Source organism: Mobula birostris, chromosome 9, assembly GCF_030028105.1.
Source record: "Mobula birostris isolate sMobBir1 chromosome 9, sMobBir1.hap1, whole genome shotgun sequence".
Taxonomy (NCBI): domain Eukaryota; kingdom Metazoa; phylum Chordata; class Chondrichthyes; order Myliobatiformes; family Myliobatidae; genus Mobula; species Mobula birostris.
Window position 1 is genome coordinate 148,803,652 of NC_092378.1, and position 24,010 is coordinate 148,827,661.

A 24,010-nucleotide genomic window follows, 5' to 3' on the forward strand; every position below is an offset into this window, starting at 1 on the left:
TGTGAGCTTGTTCCAAACATCACTGGGCTTTCACTTTGTTTGTTAGGATCATTTAATGACTGTTCCACTAATGTGCTGTGCTGAGACACCACCTTTCAACTGAAATATTAAATGACTGTTCCACAATGAGTGGGAATCAAGATTTCATTTCAAAGTTGATTACTTTAGTATCAGCAGCCATGTTTGGGGCAACTTTAACAAGACAGCTCATGGAAATTTTACAATGAACCCAGGGTTTCTAGAGGTGGCTGCTTTGACAAACGTTTCTGATAAACTTGATTCTTTGGCTCTTACCTCATGCCATGCCTCAGCAAATGGAATATAGCCTTTAATTCTAAACAAACTGAACTTACTCATATAGAAATTCTACAAAGCTTCAGCCTAACGCAAGGTATTGCAAAGCAAATACAAGTTGTTTTTTAAAAATAAGAATGAAATATTTAATTATCTTAAGCATCTACTGTTAACCTTCCAGTGGATAAAACTAATAGTTCCGACATGCATTAAGTCCATCATTGCACTAGGATATCGTAATCTGGTGGATTTATGCCTGGGGATGCTTTTTAGCAGCAGGGACTGAAGATCTGGCCAGGATTGATGAGAAGATGAATGCTGCTAAATACAGAGAGATCCTGGATAAAAATGTGTTAGCCTCTGCCAGAAAGCTTAAACTGAGGAGGAAGTTCGTCTTTCAGCAGAACAACGACCCAAAACGCACTGCCAGAGCAACAATGGAATGGTTTCAAAGAAAGAAAATTGATGTCCTTGAGTGGGGCGTCAGAGTCCTGACTTGATCAAACATCTGTGGCGAGACTTCAAGATTGCTGTCCACCACCACTCCCTAACAAACCTGGCACAGCTTGAGCAATTTTGCAAGGAGGAATGGGCAAATCTTGCTCCATCGCGTCGTGCAAAGCTAATAGAGAGTTATCCAAAAAGACTACTGGTTATAATAGCTGTGAGAGGTGGTTCAACTGAGTACTGAGAAAAGGGGGATGAATATTTTTGAATGCTGACATTTCAGTTTTTGAACTTTTAGTTTTTTATGTTATATGATTTTCCATTTTTTTGGACTTTACTGTGAAAAAAGGGAACACATGATTCACAAATAAAAAATCTCAGTTGAATTGATCAAAATCCCTGGTTGTAATGCTCATTTATGTGAACAAAGGTTTGTGGGCTGAATACTTTTACAAGGCACTGTTTGCTTTGTGGGTTCACCATGCTCTGGAGGAATGTTGTTTTGTTTGGTTGTGTATACGTACAGTGAGATGACAATGAACTTGAACTTAAAATGAATAAGTATATTCAGGTTTGATACAACTTTACAGACTTCACAAGAACTGGTATTAATCAGTGGAGTAGCAAGAAGGTAAAATTGGGGGTTAAGTTTGTATGTATCATGGTCTTATTTATTGACAGTGCGGACCTGCTGCTACATCTTCCTCAATATTATTTATAGTTTTTTTATATTTGCAGTTTCTCCTCTTTTGCACATTGGGTGTTTGTCACTCTTGTTTTTGTAGGTTTTCATTGATACTATCATATTTCTACTGTAAAAGAAAATGAATCTTAAGGTAGTATATGGTGATGTAAATAATTGGATAATAAATTTACTTTAAATGTTGTTGCTACTTATGTTAACAACTAGTATTCTGAAAAAACATATTCGTCATATATGTACGTTAAGGAAATTTCAGCTGTTATGTTTCAGCCAACACTCATTTTCCTTCTGTTTTGTTCTCTTACAGTGACATCTTTGATGCCATGTTTCCTGTAACCCACATTGCAGGTGAAACTGTCATTCAGCAAGGTAATATTTATGATATTTTAGAGAAGATTAACTTTTCTGGATCAATTTTATTTTTTTTTTATCTTCTGAAGGTTTGATTTTAATTTGGTGCAGGAAATTTCCCAGTGTTTCAGGTATCCAGCTTTTGTTGATGTTGATTTGGGAAGTAATAGCCCTAGATCACTATGGCTCTTATTCCCAATTTTGCCTCCATGCTATGCTGTACATGTGATGTGCTGAGACATCACTTTTGAACTGAAATATTAAACCATGCCTCTGTCAGTCAGATCTCATGGCACAATTTGAATATGGAGCCAGGTCCAGGCTAACATTCATACCTCAGTCAAAACCATGTTATCTGGTATTTTATCTCATTGTTCCCTGTGCAACTAAAGTTCTATCTTATTTACTTAATGGCAGTTGTGTAGTTAACATGTGGCTTTCAAACCCCTTTGAGTTACTAATATGTGAATTACCTGTTGACATACTTAGCTATTAATATATTCAAAGTTTATTGTGAGATTTCTCATCAGTGATCCTTTGTATACATGCGTGGAAAATTTTTAAAAAGATCAAAATACATACTCCTTTTTCTTACCTTTCTCTTTATGTGATAAAATAATTTGAAATTCAGTAATTATACATGTTACTCAATCTCTGGTATGGAATTCTAGTTACAGGTGTGTATGATAGGATTCTGCCATCACATCCTTAGCGCACTTAACAACAATTATGCCATCTCTGAAAAGTAGCCCAGCGGTCCCCAACCACTGGGCAAAGTATGTGCTACCGGGCCGTGAGGAAACGATATGAGTCAGCTGCACCTTTCCTCATTCCCTGTCATGCACTGTTGAACTTGAACATAGGGTTACCAACTGTCCCGTATTTGCCAGGACATCCCGTATATTGGGCTAAATTGGTTTGTCCCATACGGGACCGCCCTTCTCCCGTATTTCCCCCGCTAAGGTAGAGCGTTCCTATGAAACCTTGCGTGCTGAAATGGTGTAAAGTGAAGCAATTACCAGTAATTTATATGGGAAAATTTTTTGATCGTTCCCAGACCCAAAAAATAACCTACCAAATCATACCAAGTAACACATAAAACTGAAAATAACACTAACATATAGTAAAAGCAGGAATGATATGATAAATACACGGCCTATATAAAGAAGAAATAATGGATGTACAGTGTAGTCGGGAAGAGTAAGCCAAAACTGATTTGTGGGGGAAAAAATCGGCACGTACGCGCATGTGCACGTTACATATGCGCACGTCACGCATGTGCACACAGGTGCCCGCGCAAGGCTTCATGGTCATGGTAGTCTTTCATGGGGTAAGCACACATCTCCCGGGATTTGACTGCTACTTTTGTCCCTTATTTGGGAGTGAGAAAGTTGGCAACCCTAAGTGTAAAAGACATGTTGAGGTGAGTTTCACCCTACTTGAACACCCCCCCGGGTCGGTCAGTCCACAAGAATATTGTCAATATTGCACCGGTCCGCAGTGCCAAAAATGTTGGGGACCCGTGATGTAGCCTACATACTGTATGTAGGCAGTGCAAGCCTGCTCACAAAACAGGTTATGATTAATCCAAGCCACCATCTTTCAGTGTATCTAGCGTCATAGTTAATTGGCTTATCTAAATCTTTTTGAGTAAATTCTCCTCTGTTCCCCTCTCTGTCTGTAAACTTCATTAGGTTGGGAAAGACAGATCATTCCTTGTCAGATAGGCAAGAGATACTGCAGATGCTGGAAGTCAAGTAAAACAGACAAGTGTGTTGGAGGAACCCAGCAGACAGGCATCATCTATGACAGGAACAAACAATCCATGTTTTGGGCCAAGACGTCCTAACCCAGGCCTTGTCAGTGTGCCTTTAATAGTTGTTAATAAAGATGATTAGCTGTCATTAAAATGTGAAATGCTTAAATTTTTATTTTCAAAGCTTATTTTTCTCTAGGGAGATTCATGTTATTTTTCCCTCGCTCAAGAGTTTTCCCCGTTTCTTAATCTAGACAGATAGATAACTCCAGTAGCTGTAGTTGAAGGCAGTTTTATTATTCACCAACGTATTACAGTATGTAAGGAGATGGTGTAAAAAGACAGTACTTCTCAGCATTCTAATGAAAGGCAGATTTTAATGTTGATTGAAATTTCTTTGACTTCTAACAAGTGCTTCTAACTATTTAATAAAATGTAGAAAGATATAAAATGGCTGACCTGATGCCGAAAGCTAATTGCTTAACAACATGATAACAGGCAATCAAAATAGCTGTGAACCCACAAGTAAGCAGTGAGATCTAGTCATTAAGAAATACATCAGGAAGAGCAGAACATGTGTCATTTAATTTTATATACTGCTTCTCCTTAAATGTAAGGCAGCCTTTTCCAGGGATCTTTGCGAACATTGGATCTCTCCTGTGCTTGCTTCTTTATATTGCGCATTGGTGCAAGAGGGCACTGCACTGGTATAGGAATTGCACAACTGGTGATAATATAAGAATCAAATAACTTGCAATAGCTATGCCTTTAGGAAGTGTCTAGCTGTATGAAAATGTGTTAATTTTATCCCTTATAATGGAAGCAACACAGACAAAATGCTGGAGGAATTCAGCAGGCCAGGCAGCATCTATGGAAAAGACAGTCGACATTTCGGGCTGTGACTCTCTATCAGGACTGGAAAAATAGATGAGAAGTCAGAATAAGGTTTGGGGGGGGTGGGGTGGGGGTGAGGAAGAAATACAAGGTAGTAGGTGATAGGTGAAACAGAGAGAGGGAGGGGTGAAGTTGAGGTCTGGGAAGTTGATAGGTGAAATAGACAAAGGGCTGGAGAAGGAGGAGGAGATAGGAGAGGATAGAAGACCATGGAAGAAGGGGAAGGGGGAGGAGCACCAGAGAGAGATGATTGTCAGGTAAGGAGATAAAATGAGAGAGATGAGAGGAATTGGAGACTTCATCTTCCTCCTACCCCATCTTCCTGAAAACCCCAACTTTCCCCTCTCCTCAGACACTCCCAGCACTCTTCTAGACCCTAGTCTCCCCTTCCCCCATGACCACTCTGCAATCTCATCTATCTCTGGTCTCACTGTCAGCTGTTGGATCCTTGCAGACTCGATCTTCCTCCCACTCCACCTTCCCTGCAAACCCCAACCCACTCCTCTTCTCAGACACTATCAATTCTCTTCTAATGTCTCACCTTATCTCCTTACCTGTCCATTACCTCCCTCAGGTGTTCCTCCCCTTTCCTTTTCTTCCGTGGGCTTCTATAAATTCGTATCACATTCCTTCTCCAGCCCTTTTATCTCTTACACCTATCAACTTCCCAGCTCTTTACTTCACCCCTCCCCATCTCCCGGGTTCACCTATCACCTACCACCTTGTACTTCTTCCTCCCCTCCCCCCCCACCTTCTTGTTCCAACTCCTGATCTTTTCTTCCAGTCCTGATGAAGGTTCTCGGCCCGAAACATTGACTGTTTATTCGGTTCCATAGACGCTGCCTGACCTGTTGAATTCCTCCAGCATTTGTGTGTGTTGCTTGGATACCCAGCATCTGCAGATTTTCTCGCTCTTATAATAGAGTCTACTTCTGATATGGATCTTGAGAAATGTACGCTCAATGGTCACTTTATTATATACCTGTACATCTGCTTTGTTAATGCAAATATCTAGCTAGCCATTCACATGGCAGTAGCTGAGTGTAGAAAATCATGCAGACATGATGAAGAGGTTCAGTTTGTTTTTCAGACCAATCATCAGAATGGGGATGAAATGTGATCCAAGTGACTTTGACTGTGGAATGATTGTTGGTTTGAGTATCTCAGAAACTGCTGATCTCTTGAGGTTTTCACACGCAACAGTCTCCAGAGTTTACAGAGGAAAAAACAAAAAAACATCCAGCGAGTGGCATTTCTGTGGGCAAAAATGCCTTATTCTAGAGGGAGGTCAGAGACGAATGGTCAGACTGGTTTAAGCTGACAGGAAGGCAACAGTAACTCAAATAACCATGTGTTACAACAGTGGTGTGCAGAAGAGCATCTCTGAATGCACAACGCATCAAACCTTGAAGTGGATGGGCTACAGCAGCAGAAGACCACGAACGTACACTCAGTGGTCACTTTATTAGGTTCTTGACGTAATGAAGTGGGACACTGAGTTTATACTGATTAGATTAGAAAGTTCAATGTCGTGTGGAATTAACAATATGAAAACCACCAAACAAAAGAACAGTTAATGGATGTTTAAAAGGCCTACATTAAAAACATGCATTGCACTTGATTTGTAAAAACTTTAATGATGCTGATTAAAACCTATCCTCTTTTACAAATCTCTTGGTAACCTAGCCTGATATTTCCTGGTCTGGCAGAATTTAATTATTGATTGACAGCATTCCTGCGATGTACCTTAGAGATGTGTTACATTAAAGCTGATACATCAGTAGATATTGTAGTCAAGGTGTATGTTAAACTGAAACTACAAAAGGAGGTTTATGGTAAGGATTAATAAATCAACTCTGATCGAATGGCAGAGCAGACTTTATGAACTGAAGAGCTTGATTCTGCTTGCATGTCAAAGTTCAAAGTAAACTTATTATCTAAGTACAGTATATACAGTAAATGTGACCGCATACCACCCTGAGATTCATTTTCTTACAGGCATTCACAGTAAATACAAAGAAACACAGTAGAATCAATGAAAATACGCACAAGAAGGACAAACACCAGACAACAAACTGAGCAAATAAAAAAAACAAAATAATGAATAAAGAAGCAATAAATAATGAGAACATGAGATGAAGAGCCCTCCTTGAAAGTGTGTTCAGTTTAGTGGGAACATTTCAGTGGTGGGATTAGTAAAATTGAGTGGCATTATTCCCTCTGGTTCAAGAGCCTGATAGTTGGCCTAATGGCCGTATGGGATTTAGTTTTCTAATCTGATGATAAACCATGCTGAATACAAAAGGAAATGAAGGACAAAGAGTATTAATAAATGAAGGTGCTCACCTGGACAAAGTCATGTAATGGTGTGATTACAGCAGCAGCTCAGGGGCTGAGTGATAATCTGGGGAGTGACTTGCCACTTTACTTCCCATAGTTTTTCCTCCATCTGTGCATGGTACAGAGGCATGCTCTCCATTTATCTGAATGTGCTCAGAAAGTTTGCTGCTCTCCAAGGCACAACAGCCTGCTTAATCAGTACCCTTAAATACTCACACTTTTCCTCACCACAACATTACATTAAGCTCAATGCGGTGAAGGAAGAAAACATGGAAGCACCCTTACTTCCTTAAAAGTTTGCAAAGATTTGGCATGACATCTAAAACTTTGACAAATCTCTATAAATCTGTGGAGGAGAGTATTTTCACTGGCTGAATCACAGCCTGCTATAAAAACCCCAATGCCCTTGAACAGAAAATCTTACAAAAAGTAGCTATCATGGGTAAGGCCTTGCACAACACTGAGAACACCTACTTGGACCCTTGTCGCAGGAAAGCAACATCCATCATCAGGGATGCCACACCCCAGGGCATGCTCCCTTGTTGCTGCTGCCATCAGGAAGTAGAGGTACAGGAGCCTCAAGACTCACACCACCAGATTCAGGAACATTTGCTACCCCTCAACCATCAGGCTTTTGAACCAGCGGGGATAACTTCACCGACCTTCACTCACCCAATATTGAATTGTTCCCATAACCTATGGACTCACTTTTAAGGACCATTCATCTCATTTTCTCAATATTTATTGCTTATGTATTATTGTTGTTACTTTTCTTTTGTAGTTGCCCAGTTCATCTTTTGCACATTGGTTGTTTGTTCATCCTGTTGGGTGCAGTCTTTCCTTGATTCTTTTGTGGTTATTGGATTTATTGAGTAAGCCTGCAAGAGAATGAATCTTAGGGTTGTATATGGTGATGTACATGTAATTTGATAATAAATTTACTTTGAACTTTGAACATTTGACGTAAGGGACTCATTGCAGCATCAGCCAAAGTATCCTTGATAGCATGTACCAAACTCCCAGCCACTATCCCTCCGAAAGTTAAGGGCAACATTACTCCATATCTCACACCATTCTGAAAAGCAAATTACCATTTCGTTTTCTATCACTGCATCAAAGTTCTGGAACTCCCTACCTTGGGGGCACCTTCCAACTTGTACTGCAGTAATTCAGGCAGGTGATCTGTCACCATCTTTTATAGGCAATTAAGAAAGCATCCACATCCTGTGAACTTTTTAATTTAAAAAAGGTGTGTCAAATGTAAATAGATTTTGAATAAATTGTGTGGATTATTTTACAAAGAGATGATGAGATTAAAATGATTGATGCTGTATCAACCGCCAGCCCCCAGACCACATTATTATTTCATCTCCCTTTTTTATCGCTCGCTTTCCTTCTCTGTCCCGTCACTCAAATTTCAATAATAACCACAGTTGTACTTATCGCACATTCATCAGACATACTCTGACATCTTGTCAGACAACTCGTTGAGTTTGGAGAAAGTGGGAGGAGCCAAAAGAGGAATTCTGCCAGCCAGAGGAGGGTGGTAGTGGAGGGGAACTGGTTGGGTCTTTTGTGGAGAAAGGAGGGGAAAGCTTTAAGGACTTCTTGATCGGGGATAGACGTGTATAGAGACTGGATGTCCATGGTGAAAGTGAGGTTATCAGGGCCAGGGAGCTGATAGTTGTTGAGAAGATAGAGAGCATGTGAAGTATAGTGGATGAATGTGGGAAGGGTCTGAACCAACTGGGATAGAATGGATTCAGGGTATGTAGATACGAGTTCAGAGGGGCAGGAGCAGGCAGAGACGGTGGGCCTACGTGGGCAATCAGGTTTGTGGATCTCGGGTAGGACCTTGAAATGAGCAGTGTGGGTTAAGGGAACTGTGAGCTTGGTGGCAGTGGATGGGAAATCTCCAGAATTGATGCGGTTGGCGATGGTGTGGGAGACAGTGGCCTGATGGTCTGGATTGGGGTCCTTTTCAAGGGGTAGGTAAGAGGAGGTGTCTGAGAGTTGCTGCCTGGCCTCAGCAAGATAGAGGTCCATCCACCACACTGTAACAGCACCCCTTTGTTGCAGGTTTGATGGAGAGGTTGAAATTGGTGCGGAGAGATTGAAAGCAGTGCGTTCAGAGAGGGTGCGGCTTGAGGGGGAGAGAGGAGTGCTGAAGTTGAGCCGGTTGATGTCTTACCGGCAATGAGATGCAGAATACTGTCGATAGGCAATTTTGAAACATAAACGGTAACATTGGAAAGTATTTCCACTATTTGGCAATGTGAAGAATATATTTGTTGGCATATGAGATTCTTGGCTTTATAAATTGAGTTTTACTAAACAAAGGAAATTACACTGAATTTTTAAAACTATTGTGTATTTATGAATGAAGCATTGTATCTAATTTTAAACCACACAAATTGGAAGATATAATTACTTTCTAGTCAGAACGTGTAAAAGCACAACACAAAAATAGGCCCTTTGACCCACATTATCTGTCCCAAACACTATGCCTTATTAAACTAAATCTCTTTTCCCTGCACAGAATCCATATAAGATATAAGATGTAGGAGCAGAAGTAGGCCATATCCCTCCATTCCCTGCATATTACGTAAAAGTTCCTTAAATACCACTATCGTATCTGCTTCCGTCGCAACGCCTGGCAGTCTGTTCCTGGCACCCACCAATCTGCATTTTAAAAATGCTCTGTACATCTCCTTTTATTGTACTCCTCTTCTATATGACACTTCAACCCTGGGGATAAAGATTCTAACTGTCTGTCCTATTTATGCTTCTAAAAGTTCTCTCCATAGCCTCTGACACTCCAGAGAAAATCACCCAAGTTTGTCCAACTTCTCCTTTTAGCTAATACCCTTTATATCCAGGCAACGAATTGGTAAGCCTCTTTAATACTCTTTCCACAGTTTCCATTTCCTTCCTTTAATGAGGTGAACAGAAATGCACGAAGGTTGATTGGCTTCAGTTACATGGAAAGATGGAAAAACTTGAGACTGTTCTTATTGAAACAAAAATCTTGGGGAGAGAATTGATAGAAGCATTCAAAATCATTAAGAGTTTGATAGAATATATAAATTTCCATTGACATTGTGATGAGTAATCAGAAGATGTCAATTGACAAAAATAATCAAAACCACAGAAATAAGAGGGAGGAAATTTTTGTTGTGATCTATGTTGTGCTGCATGGAAATGATAGAGAAAGCAGATTTAAGATTTGCAAGCATGCATAAAAAGTTCTGAGTCAGGCGAATCAACTTTCAAAGAGCTGGCACAGGTACAGTGAACTGAGGGATGTTTTTCTTGTGTTCTTTCGCTCATCTATTATTGTATGATTCAAATGTACCTTCACATACATTTGCTAAGGTGTATTTTCTTCCAATGGTTATTAGAAGCAAAAATAAGTAGGTACAAGGACTTTTCTATTTCGTCCTACAACTACAGTATCTTCCCACCAACAAGCAAAAATATCCCAAAATTTTGCTTGTAGAATAAAAGAAATTTAGACATTTAGAAACATTGACATTTGAGGCTAAATAGATTTCATGAGTTTAAATCCTAAATATAAATGAAAAGGAGAAGTAGCCTTGTGATTGAGCTACTCAGCAAAGTACTGGTACTTGAAAAGATGGGGCTAAGTGGAGGGTGGATTAGGCAGTCTTAACAAATCTGGCAACTATAAAGCTCTTCTTTTGAAAGATCAGAGCCTGTGAACTTGAGTAGGGACTTCAGAGACTCTTGGTTTCCATGTCAAAAAATAATTTATCTATGAAACTTGAGAGAGAAGATTTTTTTCTTCAGATAAAGAGTAGGTCTTAAAATATCCTTAATGCTTGTCAAGAAATTCTTTAGCTTGTTACTGCATGTAGTCTTTTGACATAACAACTAAAACATCCTAAAGTGCAGTCTTTTGTGAAGAGAATTATTGACTTAAACTTTGTAACATAAACTTAATTTAAAATATATTGTATTTGTTATTTCTGTTACCAGGTGATGAGGGTGACAACTTCTATGTAATCGATCAGGGGGAAGTTGATGTAAGTGTTTGAAATACTGTGGTTTTTTAATGGTTTTCTATTTTCATTTTGGGGTAAGGATATGTGATGGAAATTAAGATATTATATGCAAATAAACACATTTAATGGCATTGATGAATGCCTGTAGGCATTACGGACCTCCACAGAGATGACCTTCACGAAACAAAATGCACCTGTTTGGTCAGGGTAATCTATTGATGGTGTAGTAATTCACTGCAAAGAAACACTTTAACATCTAACCACTTGCTGTAGCTCCCTCACATCGGTATCTGTTAAACCCACGACGTGGTGCCCGAGGCTATTTGTTCCAGGTGCTTCATTTGCTTGTTTAATTGTGTGAAATGAGATCAGCTCAAATGAAAACGGACTGGCCTGTTTGTACATAAGCTTATTTAGAAGCCATAGAGCTATAAATTGGTCTGATTTATTGTACAAAGCTGGTTACTTTGATTATAATCACAATGTTAGAAATAGTTAAGTAATTTGCACCTCTACCACGAAGTAAGTTTGTTTTATGTTAACTAAAGTTCAAAGTTCAAATTTATTATCAAAGTGAGGCGTGGCATTGTTGATCAGGGATAGTGTCAGGGCTGCAGAAAAGGTGGATGCCATGGAGGGATTGTCTACGGAGTCTCTGTGGGTGGAGGTTAGGAACAGGAAAGGGTCAATAACTTTACTGGGTGTCTTTTATAGGCCACCCAATAGTAACAGGGATATTGAGGAGCAGATAGGGAAACAGATCCTGGAAAGGTGTAATAATAAGTGTCATGATGGGAGATTTTAATTTCCCAAATATTGATTGGCATCTCCCTAGAGCAAGGGGTTTAGGTGGGGTGGAGTTTGTTAGGTGTGTTCAGGAAGATTTCTTGACACAATATGTAGATAAGCCTACAAGAGAAGAGGGTGTACTTGATTTGGTATTGGGAAATGAACCTGGTCAGGTGTCAGAGCTCTCAGTGGGAGAGCATTTTGGAGATAGTGATCATAATTCTATCTCCTTTACAGTAGCATTGGAGAGAGATAGGAACAGACAAGTTAGAAAAGTGTTTAATTGGAGTAAGGGGAATTATGAGGCTGTAAGGCAGGAAATTGGAGGCTTAAATTGGAAACACATGTTCTCAGGGAAAAGTATGGAAGAAATGTGGCAAATATTCAGGGGATATTTGTGTGGAGTTCTGCATAGGGACGTTCCAATGAGACGGAAGTTATGGTAGGGTACAGGAACCGTGCTGTACAAAGGCTGTAATAAATCTAGTCACTAAGAAAAGAAAAGCTTACAAAAGGTTCAGAGAGCTAGGTAATGTTAGAGATCTAGAAGGTTATAAGGCTAACAGGAAGGAGCTTGAGAAGAAAATTAGGAGAGCCAGAAGGGGCCATGAGGAGGCATTGGCGGGCAGGATTAAGGAAAACTCCAAGGCATTCTACAAGTGTGAAGAGCAAAAGGATAAGACGTGAAAGAATAGGACCTATCAAGTGTGACAGTGGGAAAGTGTGTATGGAACCAGAGGAAATAGCAGAGGTCCTTAATGAATACTTTACTTCAGTATTCACTATGGAAAGGGATCTTGGTGATTATAGTGATGACTTGCAGCAGACTGAAAAGCTTGAGCATGTAGATATTAAGAAAGAGGATGTGCTGGAGCTTTTGGAAAGCATCAAGTTGGCTAAGTCGCCAGGACGGGATGAGATGTTCCTCAGGCTACTGTGGGAAGCGAGGGAGGAGATTACTGAGCCTCTGGCGATGATCTTTGCATCATCAATGGGGACGGGAGAGGTTTCAGAGGATTGGAGGGTTGCGGATGTTGTTCCTTTATTCAAGAAAGGGAGAAGAGATAGCCGAGGAAATTATAGACCACTGAGTCTACTTCAGTGGTTGGTAAGTTGATGGAGAAGATCCTGAGAGGCAGGATTTATGAACATTTGGAGAGGCATAATATGATTAGGAGTAGTCAGCATGGCTTTGTCAAGGGCAGGTCATGCCTTACGAGCCTGATTGAATTTTTTGAGGATGTGAGGCTAAACACATTGATGAAGGAAAAGCAGTAGATGTAGTGTATATGGATTTCAACAAGGCATTTGATAAGGTACCCCATGCAAGGCTTATTGAGAAAGTAGGGGGGCATGGGATCCAAGGGGACATTGCTTTGTGGATCCAGAACTGGCTAGCCCACAGAAGGCAAAGAGTGATTGTAGACGGGTCGTATTCTGCATGGAGGTCAGTCACCAGTGAAGTACCTCAGGGATCTATTCTGGGTCTCTTACTCTTTGTGATTTTTATAAATGACCTGGATGAGGAAGTGGAGGGATGGGTTAGCAAGTTTGCTGATGACACAAAGGTTGGAGGTGTTGTGGATAGTGTGGAGGGCTGTCAGAGGTTACAGCGGGACATTGATAGGATGCAACCTGGGCTGAGAAGTGACAGATGGAGTTCAACCCAGATAAGTGTGAGTTAGTTCATTTTGGTAGGTCAAATATGATGGCAGAATATAGTATTAATGGTAAGACACTTGGCAGTGTGGAGGATCAGAGGGATCTTGGGGTCCGAGTCCATAGGACACTCAAAGCAGCTGCGCAGGTTGACTCTGTGGTTAAGAAGGCGTACGATGTATTGGCCTTCATCAATTGTGGAATTGAATTTAGGAGCCAAGAGGTAATGTTGCAGCGATATAGAACCCTGGTCAGACCACACTTGGAGTACTGTACTCAGTTCTGGTCGCCTCACTACAGGAAAGATGTGGAAGCCATAGAAAGGGTGCAGAGGAGATTTACAAGGATGTCGCCTGGATTGGGGGGCATGCCTTATGAGAATAGGTTGAGTGAACTCGGCCTTTTCTCCTTGGAGTGACGGAGGACGAGAGGTGACCTGATAGAGGTGTATAAGATGATGAGAGGCATTGATCGTGTGGATACTCAGAGGCTTTTTCCCAGGGCTGAAATGGTTGCCACAAGGGGACACAGGTTTAAGGTGCTGGGGACTAGGTACAGAGGAGATGTCAGGGGTAAGTTTTTTACTCAGAGTGTTGAGTGTGTGGAATGGGCTGCTGGCAACTGTGGTGGAGGCAGATACGATAGGGTCTTTTAAGAGACTTTTAGATAGGTACACAGAGCTTAGTAAAATAGAGGGCTATAGGTAAGCCTAGTAATTTGTAAGGTAGGGACATGTTCGGCACAACTCTACATCAGGGGAAGATACATTTGCAAAGACCAAGTGCAGCAAAGCTTCATCAGACTGATTCCTGGGATGGCATCTTCATTATTTCAGGGGAGATTAAGTAGACCTGATTTAAACTTTTTTTGAGGTAAGAGTGAGTTATGATCTAATTTAAACTTTCAAAACTCTTATGAGGGTTGACAGGGTATGTGTAAAAATTATGCTTCCCTTTTGTTAGGTGTCAGAATAAGGGTTCATAGTGTCAGGGGAATGGACATTTGGTACAGTGGGCCAAATGGCCTGTATTGTGCTGTAGGTTTTCTACGTTTCTATGTTAAAGTATGTATATCGTATACATCTTTGAGATTCATCTCCTTACAGGCACAAAACAAAGAAACACAATAGAATCCACAAATAAACACACACATCAAAGACTTTCAAACATCCAGTGTACAAAAGGGGACAAATCATGCAAATAGTAAACAGAAAGTAAATTTCTGTACAGCAAGATATCATGATCCATCTGCATTACTTTTTGTCCTCATATTTGAATGAGACATCAGTAATGGAATTTTTGACGAAGAAGAATTTCTCAATTAGTTCATAACACTTAGTATGAGGGATGGAACGTGTCAGTGGTATAGATTGTTCAGAACCAAAATTCTAAGCCTGCTTTTCCTATCAAGCATGTCACAACTAGGTTTCAAATTGCTCATATATTGTATCACAAAGTTTTATTCTAAATGATTAACCCAGCTTGCATCTGAATGAATCAATGCTGATCCCGAGAAGCCACCTTCATAAACCATTTGAAAGTAACCCTTTCAAGTAAAGCCTATGTCTTCTGAACCAGCTGAAACAATTTGTTTTGAGAACAAAAGTAGTAGCAGCAAAAGTAGCCGCTGTTCATTTTACGCTTGCTCTACAGTTCAGCAAGCTCATGCCTCATCTTTCACCGTGACCCTAACCTTCATTCCCTTAATTCTTTTAATAAAATATATATCTTGGTGTTAAACGTAATTTGCAAATGAACTGCCACTGCCTACTTGGTGAAGAAATTCAATTTATCACTGTACCAAATGTCCATTCCCCTGACACTATGAACCCTTATTCTGACACTTAACAAAAGGGAAACATAATTTTTACACATACCCTGTCAACCCCCATAAGAGTTTTGAAAGTTTAAATTAGATCATAACTCACTCTTACCTCAAAAAAAGTTTAAATCAGGTCTACTTAATCTCCCCTGAAATAATGAAGATGCCATCCCAGGAATCAGTCTGATGAAGCTTTGCTGCACTTTGTCTTTGCAAATGTATCTTCCCATGATGTAGACTCTAGAACAATATACAGTGTTCCAGATGTGGTTTCACCAGTTCCCTATACAAATGGAGCAAAACATCTCTACTTTGTACCTAAATTGGTTCTTATTACAAGAGGATTTATCATTTGAACTTTAAAATTGCTTACTGTACCTGTATACTAGCTTTCAGTTACTTAGTTTACAAGGACCTCCAAGTGCCCCTAAACAACACCTTCCAGTCTCTCACCAGTTTAAATATTTCTATTTTTTAACAAAGTGGATGACCTCACATTTCTCCACATTATCCTCCATCTGTCACATCGTTGCTGGTTCACTTGTCCGTAACACACTTCAATGCATCCTCCTCACTCTCCACACTCCATACATCATCTTATCATCGGCAAACTCAGTACATTGCACTTGGAGGAGGAGATCAAGTTACGAGGGGTGATTGATAAGTTCGTGGTCTAAGGTGGAAGGCGTCAATTTTAGAAAACCTAGCACATTTATTTTTCAACATAGTCCCCTCCTGCATGTACACAATTAGTCCAGTGGTCGTGGAGCATACAGATGGATCCCTTCTTTGCAGAAGCCGTCCACAGCAGGGGTGATTGGTAAGTTCGTGGCCGAAGGTAGAAGGAGATGAGTTATACAGCTCTCGTTACATGCACGTGCAGTTCAACTCTTTGAGTGAAAATGCAGAAAGTTTGAAGTTAATAAATCATCTCCCTCTACCTTGGGCCACAAACTTATCAATCACCCCGATGTGGACCACTTCTGGAGATCCAAGATGCTGACTTCTATAAAGAAGGGATCCGTATGCTCCACGACCACTGGACTAAGTGTGTAAGTGTAGGAAAAATAAATGTGCTAGGTTTTCTAAAATTGACTCCTTCTACCTTAGGCCACGAACTTATCAATCACCCCTTGTATTGTTATAGATTGTTAAGAGCTGAGGCCCTACAGCACCCCACTTTTCAGAGCCTTCCAGCCCTAAAATTATGTTTATTTATGTTTCTGTTTTTCTGTCAGTTAGGCACTCTCATCAGTATACTGACCTTAGTAGATCTCACGTAATTTCTGATTAATGGCTCTTATGCAGTATCTTTATTGAAGACCTTCTGAAAATCCAATTATCTATATCATCTGGTTTACCCTTAATTAATTCCACTTGTTAAACCTCCAAAATATTCTTAACAGATTAGACAAAGATGATTTCGCTTTGGAACAATGTTGACTCTCACCAGTCCTGTTATTATGTTCTAAATGCAGTGTTACCACATCCTTTGTAATCGTTCCCAGCTTTGTAAATCCCACTAATGTCAGGTTAACTAGTTCCCGTTTTTCCTCCTCTTAAATAGTGGGGTTACATTTGTTATCTCCCAATCTGTGAGAACTGTTCTAGAATCCATAGAAGATGACAGCCAGTACATCCATTATCTCTTTCACCACCACCATCAAATTGTCATCAGCGCCTGGAGATTTATCACTGTCCAGTCCTACTAATTTCTCCAGTTTCTTTTAAACTAATGCTTAATCTCTTTGAACTCCTCATTTTACTGTAGACCTGCAGCGTTAACTATTTCCAGAAGGTCTTCTCTATCTTGTGAAGATCGACACAAAATATTTGTTTTTCTGTCATTTCCTTATTCCCCAATATAATTTCTCTCAACCTAATTGTCTCACTGCCTACCTATGTCATTCTTTTTAATAGTTTGTTTTTTATTAAACTATAATTTTATCTCTCTTTTCTATTTGTTTGGTGATACAGCACAGAGTAGGCCCTTTGAGCCGTGCCGCCTGACAAAACTGATTAACCCTAACCCAAACATAGGATAATTTACAATGACTTATTAACCTAGTAGGTATGCCTTTGGACTGTGAGAGGAAACTGGATCATCCAGAGAAAACCCTGAATTCCACAGGGAAGACATACACTCCATATAGATGGCGCTGGAATTGTGCTCTAAACTCTGGAACTCCTCGAGATGTTATAGTTTAAACACTAATTGCTACGCTATTGTGGCACCCTCTTATCAATTTCTTTTGTGCTCTGTTGAACTCTAAAATTTTTTGGGCTTTCCAGTTTTTTGCTAGTATTAGAAGCCTTTTCAAATATATTACAATGTTTTACTTGGTAGGTTCAGTTGAACCATTTTCTTTTTGCCAAGTTATCTTCATGCACTTGTATGGACCTGTCCTGCCATCTTAAAATTGCTCCTTTCTTGAAGTAATGCACTTTGGGAGACTGTTTTATAAATAGCATCAGCTCTGTTTGATTCTGAATTTTTTAAATTAGTTCTTGTTGTTTCAACCACATCAAGAAAAGCACAAAGTATCTGGGATTCAATAAAAGTTAGTAGATTAAAACTTTTAAAGCAAATTACATTGCAGTAGAAAGGCATTTTTACCTTGTTCTACCTCAATACACTGTGTAATGATTTGATCTGTATGAACACTATGCAAGACAAGCACTGTATCTCAGAACATGACTATGATAAACCAATTCTGTGCACAACTTGAATGTTTTGTATATCACTTGCACAAAGAAAATCATTAGACCATTATGACTTTATTCTGTTTCGCACCAGTACCCTCCCCCCTCCCCATTTTCCCCGGCAAAGATTATTGAGGACGAAAAAGAAGAACGTGGACATCAGTGTTGACAAGTTTTTTATTTTTGCCTAGGTCTATGTCAATGGAGAATGGGTTACAAACATTGGAGAAGGAGGTAGTTTTGGAGAACTTGCTCTGATCTATGGCACTCCAAGAGCAGCAACTGTCAAGGCCAAGACAGACCTCAAACTGTGGGGAATCGACAGGGACAGCTATAGACGCATTCTAATGGTCTGTATTATGTTACTAATATCAATTTGGAATTCTTTTTGAATTGATTGTTAATTGCATATTAAAATATTTTTCTATTGTTCTAAAACTGGACATTGAACAGTTCTTCAGGAACCATACCACATTTTAAACAAATTCTTGAAATCAGTAAAACTTTAATATTGTATACGTGCAGAACTTAGTATCAGAAAATGATGGCCTATGAAGAGGGCATTCAGTCCATTATGTCCATGTCATCCAAAAATTGAGCCTTTTCACTTACTCCCAGTTCTTGGTCCATAATCTTTAAAATTATGTTTCTGTGAGCATCTTCCCAGATGATTTTTTTTTAATATACTGAGGGATCTGCTTCCACATTCATTCATTTACAGGGCGAGTTTCTAGAACCCAATACTTCATGGCTGTATTTATCTTCTTGAAATCCCCTGTATTCCATTCAATAATTAACTGAAACTCCTGTTCTTACCTTAGACTTCAATACCAGGGGAAAGACATCTTTTAAGTCTTAAAACTTTAATCAGCTTGATTTAATTTCTCCTCAGTCTCCTTGATTTCATGGTATCACAGTAGTCATTTAGTTTGCCTATTATAATTTTAACATTATAGTTACAGCTACTGAAATGATGCTGTTTTCACACAGAGTAATGTATGAGTGAAATCTATCTGAATATCTAATTTGCAAATGCCATTTTGTGGTTGCTTTGAATTTATAGGCTTAATAAAACACAAAGTGAATCGCTACACTACAACAAACATTCAAAAACAATTTGTCAGGTTTTGTATTTTTTTGTGAAACATTTATTGTGAGTGTTTGGATTAGAATAGAAGCAGCAAACTGGATAAATCCTTTGAGATAAATATGAATGTTTCCACTGCCTCAATCACCCTTTGAGCAAGTTCCAGGGTGCCAGTGCCCTCGTGGTGATTTCCTGCTCCTCCTCTAAAAGCTTCTCTAACCTTTTTATAAATGAACATAGATTTGGCCACAGACTCCCTGCTTAATGGTATTGATCCATAGCATAAAAAAGATTGGGGAACCCTTGGACTAGATTAAAAGACATTTGGTTAAGTACATTGATCAAAAAGGTTAGAAGGATATGGGCCAAACACCTGCAAAGGTGACTACCTTAGTTGGGCACCTTGCATAGATGAGTTGGGCCAAAGGGCCTTTTTCTGTGCTGTATTGCTCTGTCTAAATATTTGTCATTAATAGCAGATTTATCATTGTTGAATGGCAACTTCCTTCCAATGAGATTGAATAATCAAAATAGAATAAGATATAGGACCAGAATTGGGCCATTTGGCTCATCGAGTCTGCTCCATTTTATCATGGCTGATCCATTTTCCCTGTCAGCCCCTGCCTTCACCCTGTATCCCTTTATGCCCTGACTAATCAAGAATCTATTAACCTCTGCCTTAAATATAACCAATGATTTGGCCTCCACAGCCACCTGTGGCAACAAATTTCAGATTCAGCACTCCGGCTAAAGAAATTCCTCCTCATCTCCATTCTAAAAGGATGTCCTTCTATTCTGAGGCAGTGTTCTCTGGTCTTCGACTCTCCCTCCACAGGAAACATTTTCTCTACATCCACTCTTTCAAGTCCTTTTAACATTTGGTAAGTTTAAATGAGGTCATCCCTCATTCTTCTGAATTCCAGTGAACAGACGCCCAGAGCCATCAAACACTCCTTGTATGACGAGCCTTTCAATCTCGGAATCATTTTCGTGAGCCTGCTTTGAACTGTCTCCAATGCCAGCACATTCTTCCTTAGATAAGGAGCATGAAACTGCTCACAATACTCCAAGTGAAGCCTCACCAGTGCTTTATAAAGTCTCAACATTACATCCCTGGTTTTATATTCTAGTCCTCTCGAAATGGATGTTGACGTCACATCTGCCTTCCTCACGAGGCTATTTGTTTACTTGTTTGTTTCTTAGACTTTCTTGGAACTAGTTAAATGTTCAGATAATTGTCGCCTTTTCTAATAATATGTAATAATTGTAATTTCAAATCATAGTGGTAAAATTTTATTGATTTATGACAATGCATTTTTCTCTCTGGTGTTTTGGTCTTGAGGTTTGCTGGTGTAGTCTTCTACTTTGCAAGTTAAATGGCTTATGCCAGTGGTCCCCAACCTCTGGGCAGCGGACCGATACATTGCCGCGAAGTGTGCAGCGGTGGCTGGAACACACCCAGCACATCTTTAAGAAAAAAGCCGAAATAAACAAGCTAATTAATTAGGTGCCGCCCGGCCGTTTATTAGCTTGTTTATTTCGGCTTTTTTCTTAAAGATGTGCTGGGTATGTTCCGGCCACCGCTGCACCCCTGCATGCTTCGCGGCAATGTATCAGTCCGCGGCTCAGAGGTTGGGGACCACTGGCTTATGCTGTACAAGGGAGGTTTTCAAAATTCAAAGTAAATTTATTATCAAAGTACATATATGTCACCATATACAACTCTGAGATCTATTTTCTTGCGGGCATACTTAGTAAATCCTTAATAAGTAATAACCATAACAGAATAAATGAAGGACCACACCAGCTTGGGTGTTCAAAGGACAACAAACTGCAAATACAAAAGAAAGAAAGAAAGAAAGAATAATTAATAAATAAATAAGCAAAAAACATCAAGAACATGAGATGAAGAATCCTTGAAAGTGAGTCCAGAGGTGTGGGAGTATTTCACTGATAGGGCAAGTAAATTTTAAATTTAAATTTAAATTTAAAGGAATATTTGAGAAAGGTTTGGATAGTTAACACAGAGAAAAAACAATTAACAAGAAGTTAAGAGCTGTGCCCCCCAAGAAAACGCATTTGTAACTTTTTCACTCTATTTCATAAGCACACTGAATGAACACAGAGAGCAAATAACCTTTACATGATGTCAGATTCAAACTAGGTTTTTTTTTAAGCTTCAAAATGTTTTCAGGCCAAAGCACAAGTGCAACTTATTGATAACACTTTCTTATTCTATAAACTTAGGCAGCTAGTTCAAAAGGTGTTGAGGATACTGGCCTTCAACAGGCAGAACACTGAGTATAGGAATTGGGTGGGACATTATGTTACCACTGTACAAGTTGTTGGTGAGGCCACATTTGGAGTACTGTGGTAAACTGTCATAGGAAAGATGTGGCTAAACTAGAAAGAGTGGAGAAAAGTTTTATGCGGATGTTGCCCATTATCGGGAGAGGTTGGCCAGGCCCAGATCTATATTCTTTGGAACATTGGAGAATAAGGGCAAGTTTAGAAGTGTTTAAACTTAGGAGAGGTATAGATGAGTGGAAAGTAAGTGTTTTCCCCGAGGTAGAGGAGTCCAATATTAGATTTAGGCTGAAAAAGAACAGTCTTTTGCCCAGGGTAGGGGAATCCAATAATTAGATTTGGGGTGAGCGAGAACCGTCTTTTCCCCAGGATAGGGGAATCCAGTACAGTATTAGATTTAGGGTCCAAGGGGAAAGATTTAAAAGGGACCTGAGTGACAACTTTTTCACACAGATGGTGGTGACTATATGGAATGAGTTGGCAGAAGCAGTAGTTAAGCAGGTACAATGGTATTCTTCGAGAACCACTTGGATTGGTACATGGAAGGGAAGGGCTTAGAGCAGGGGTTCCTAACCATTTTTATGCATGGACCAGTACTATTAAGCAAAGGGTTCATGGACCCCAGGTTGGGAACTCTTGGCTTAGAGGGATTTGACAGGAAATTAGAACGAGCTGGTTGGGCGCTATGGTCAGCTTGGGCTGATTGTCCTGAAAGGCCTGTATCTGTGCTGTATTGCTCTATGATTCATAAACTCATTTGCACAATTGAGAAAGGATAAAATCCAGCATGTAATTATTAACATTTTCTAACAAGTCATTATTTGAAATAAAAACACTTGAATCTTTTGTTTGGAATTCAGCTTTTTGTTCATGAGGTTTGAACGTGTTAGTATTGAAAGCACCTATTAAATAGGAATCATTTGAAAAAGCATCGAGTTTTTGTCCACTCTTTCTGTTATGGGGCAGAATGTGATTGGAAGAAAATAAATACTAAATGATTGTATTCTCAAAAATAAATTCCAAGGATAATTCCTTAACTTTGCTTTCCTCTTTGGCCATGGGGTAGGGGTATCTCATCAGTACCTCAGCGAAGGAATATCGATTGGAGTTTTGGGTATATTATGTGAACTGTCATCCATTCAGTCAATGGTATCCTGGCAAGGTCTAGAAAGAAAAAAGTATGGGAAAGGATATAATTAAAATATACTGAAGAGATCATGTTTGAAGAAGTTTTTAAATTGCTGCATCTCTCTGACTGAGGAATGGCTGGTAGTCAGTCCAAGTAGCCCAAGGCTCTACTATCAATGTTTGAGTAAAGGAAAGAAGGTATGCGCATAACACCAGAATTAAGAGCTGATGTTGGTGGCTGGGGCTGTTGGAGGAAGACTGGTTTTAAGGTTATAGGAATTTACAGAGAAAGTTTAGGTGAAGTTATGCATGGAAGTAAAGAGAAGCATATCAAATTTAGTGCTTTTGGGAACTCAAAATTATCCATGAGGCACAGAAAAATTAGCAGCAGCAGCAGAGATCTATTACATTACAATTTGCCAAGGAGGAACATCTTCAACATGGGAGCTTAACCAATTGTCTTGACATATGACAGCATTATGTGTCTCCATCTTTGATATCCTGAGAGTAACCATTAACTAGAAAGCAAACTAGATCAGTAATAAATGCTGTGGCTGCAAGAGTAGAAATTCCACCACCACCCTAATGATCATTAATTCTGTGAATTCTGCCATCAGTGATGACCACATTGCAGAAACCATGCTGGGAATCATAAACATGAGAAAGTCTGCAAATGCTAGAAATCCAAAGCGACACACAAGAAATGCTGGAAGAACTCAGAAGGCTAGGCAACATCTATGGAAATGAATAAACAGTCGATGTTTCGGGCTGAGACCCTTCTTCAGGACTGAAAAGGGAGAGGGAAGGTGCCAGATTAAAAAGATGGATGATGAGTGAACGGGACTTTAGTGCAGGACTGGTCATGTACAGCAGATATTTAGATAAATAGAGAAACACACAGGATGGAAACCTGGGAGACAGAGCATTGGAATAACAAAATGAGGAAGTTATGGAGATACCTGATGTTATAGAAGTATACATAAGCAATCCTTCTGTTGGAGAGGATATGGAGACTGAACCATCTTCTGGATTATAATGAACCCGAGAATGTAAGCAGAAACAGATATGCTGGACGAGCTCAGCTAGTCAAGCAGCATCTAATGAAAGAGAAACCAGTTGAAGTTTCATCAGAACGGAAAACAAGAGGGTGGTAATCTAAGCAGTAGAGGGAATGTGGGAGGGCAATTGGTGAAACATAGGGAACGTCGGGAATAAGGTAAAATGATGAACAGCCACTGAACCCTTGTCTATAGCAGCCTGGGGTCCATGGACCCCTTTCTTAATGGTATTGGTCAACATGGCTTTGTCAAGGGCAGGTCATACCTTATAGGCCTGATTGAATTCTTTGAGGATGTAACAAAACACATTGATGAAGGTAGAGCAGTGGATGTAGTGTACATAGATTTCAGTAAGTTATTTGATAAGGTTCCCCATGCAAGGCTCATTCAGAAAGTAAGGGGGCATGGGACCCAAAGAGACCTTGCTTTGTGGATGCAGAACTGGCTTGCTACAGAAGTCAAAGGATGATTGTAGATGGTTCGTATTCTGCATGGAGGTCAGTGACCGGTGGTGTTCTGCAGGTATCTGTTCTGGGACCCCTCCTTTTCATGATTTTTATAAATGACCTGGATGAGGAAGTAGAAAGATGGATTAGTATGTTTGTAGATGACACAGAAGTTGGGGGTGTTGTGTATAGTCTGGAGGAT

General features: G+C 39.7%; 1 protein-coding gene across 1 annotated transcript in view; it reads left to right on the forward strand.

The window, feature by feature from the left end:
* Positions 1 to 24,010, forward strand: part of prkar1b (protein kinase, cAMP-dependent, regulatory, type I, beta) — a 159,149-nt gene that overhangs the window by 90,846 nt on the left and 44,293 nt on the right. Inside the window, exons 5-7 of the mRNA XM_072269564.1 lie at positions 1,752 to 1,813; positions 10,785 to 10,831; positions 17,974 to 18,132. Coding sequence (XP_072125665.1) covers positions 1,752 to 1,813; positions 10,785 to 10,831; positions 17,974 to 18,132 — 268 coding nt within the window. The remainder of the gene's footprint in view (positions 1 to 1,751; positions 1,814 to 10,784; positions 10,832 to 17,973; positions 18,133 to 24,010) is intronic.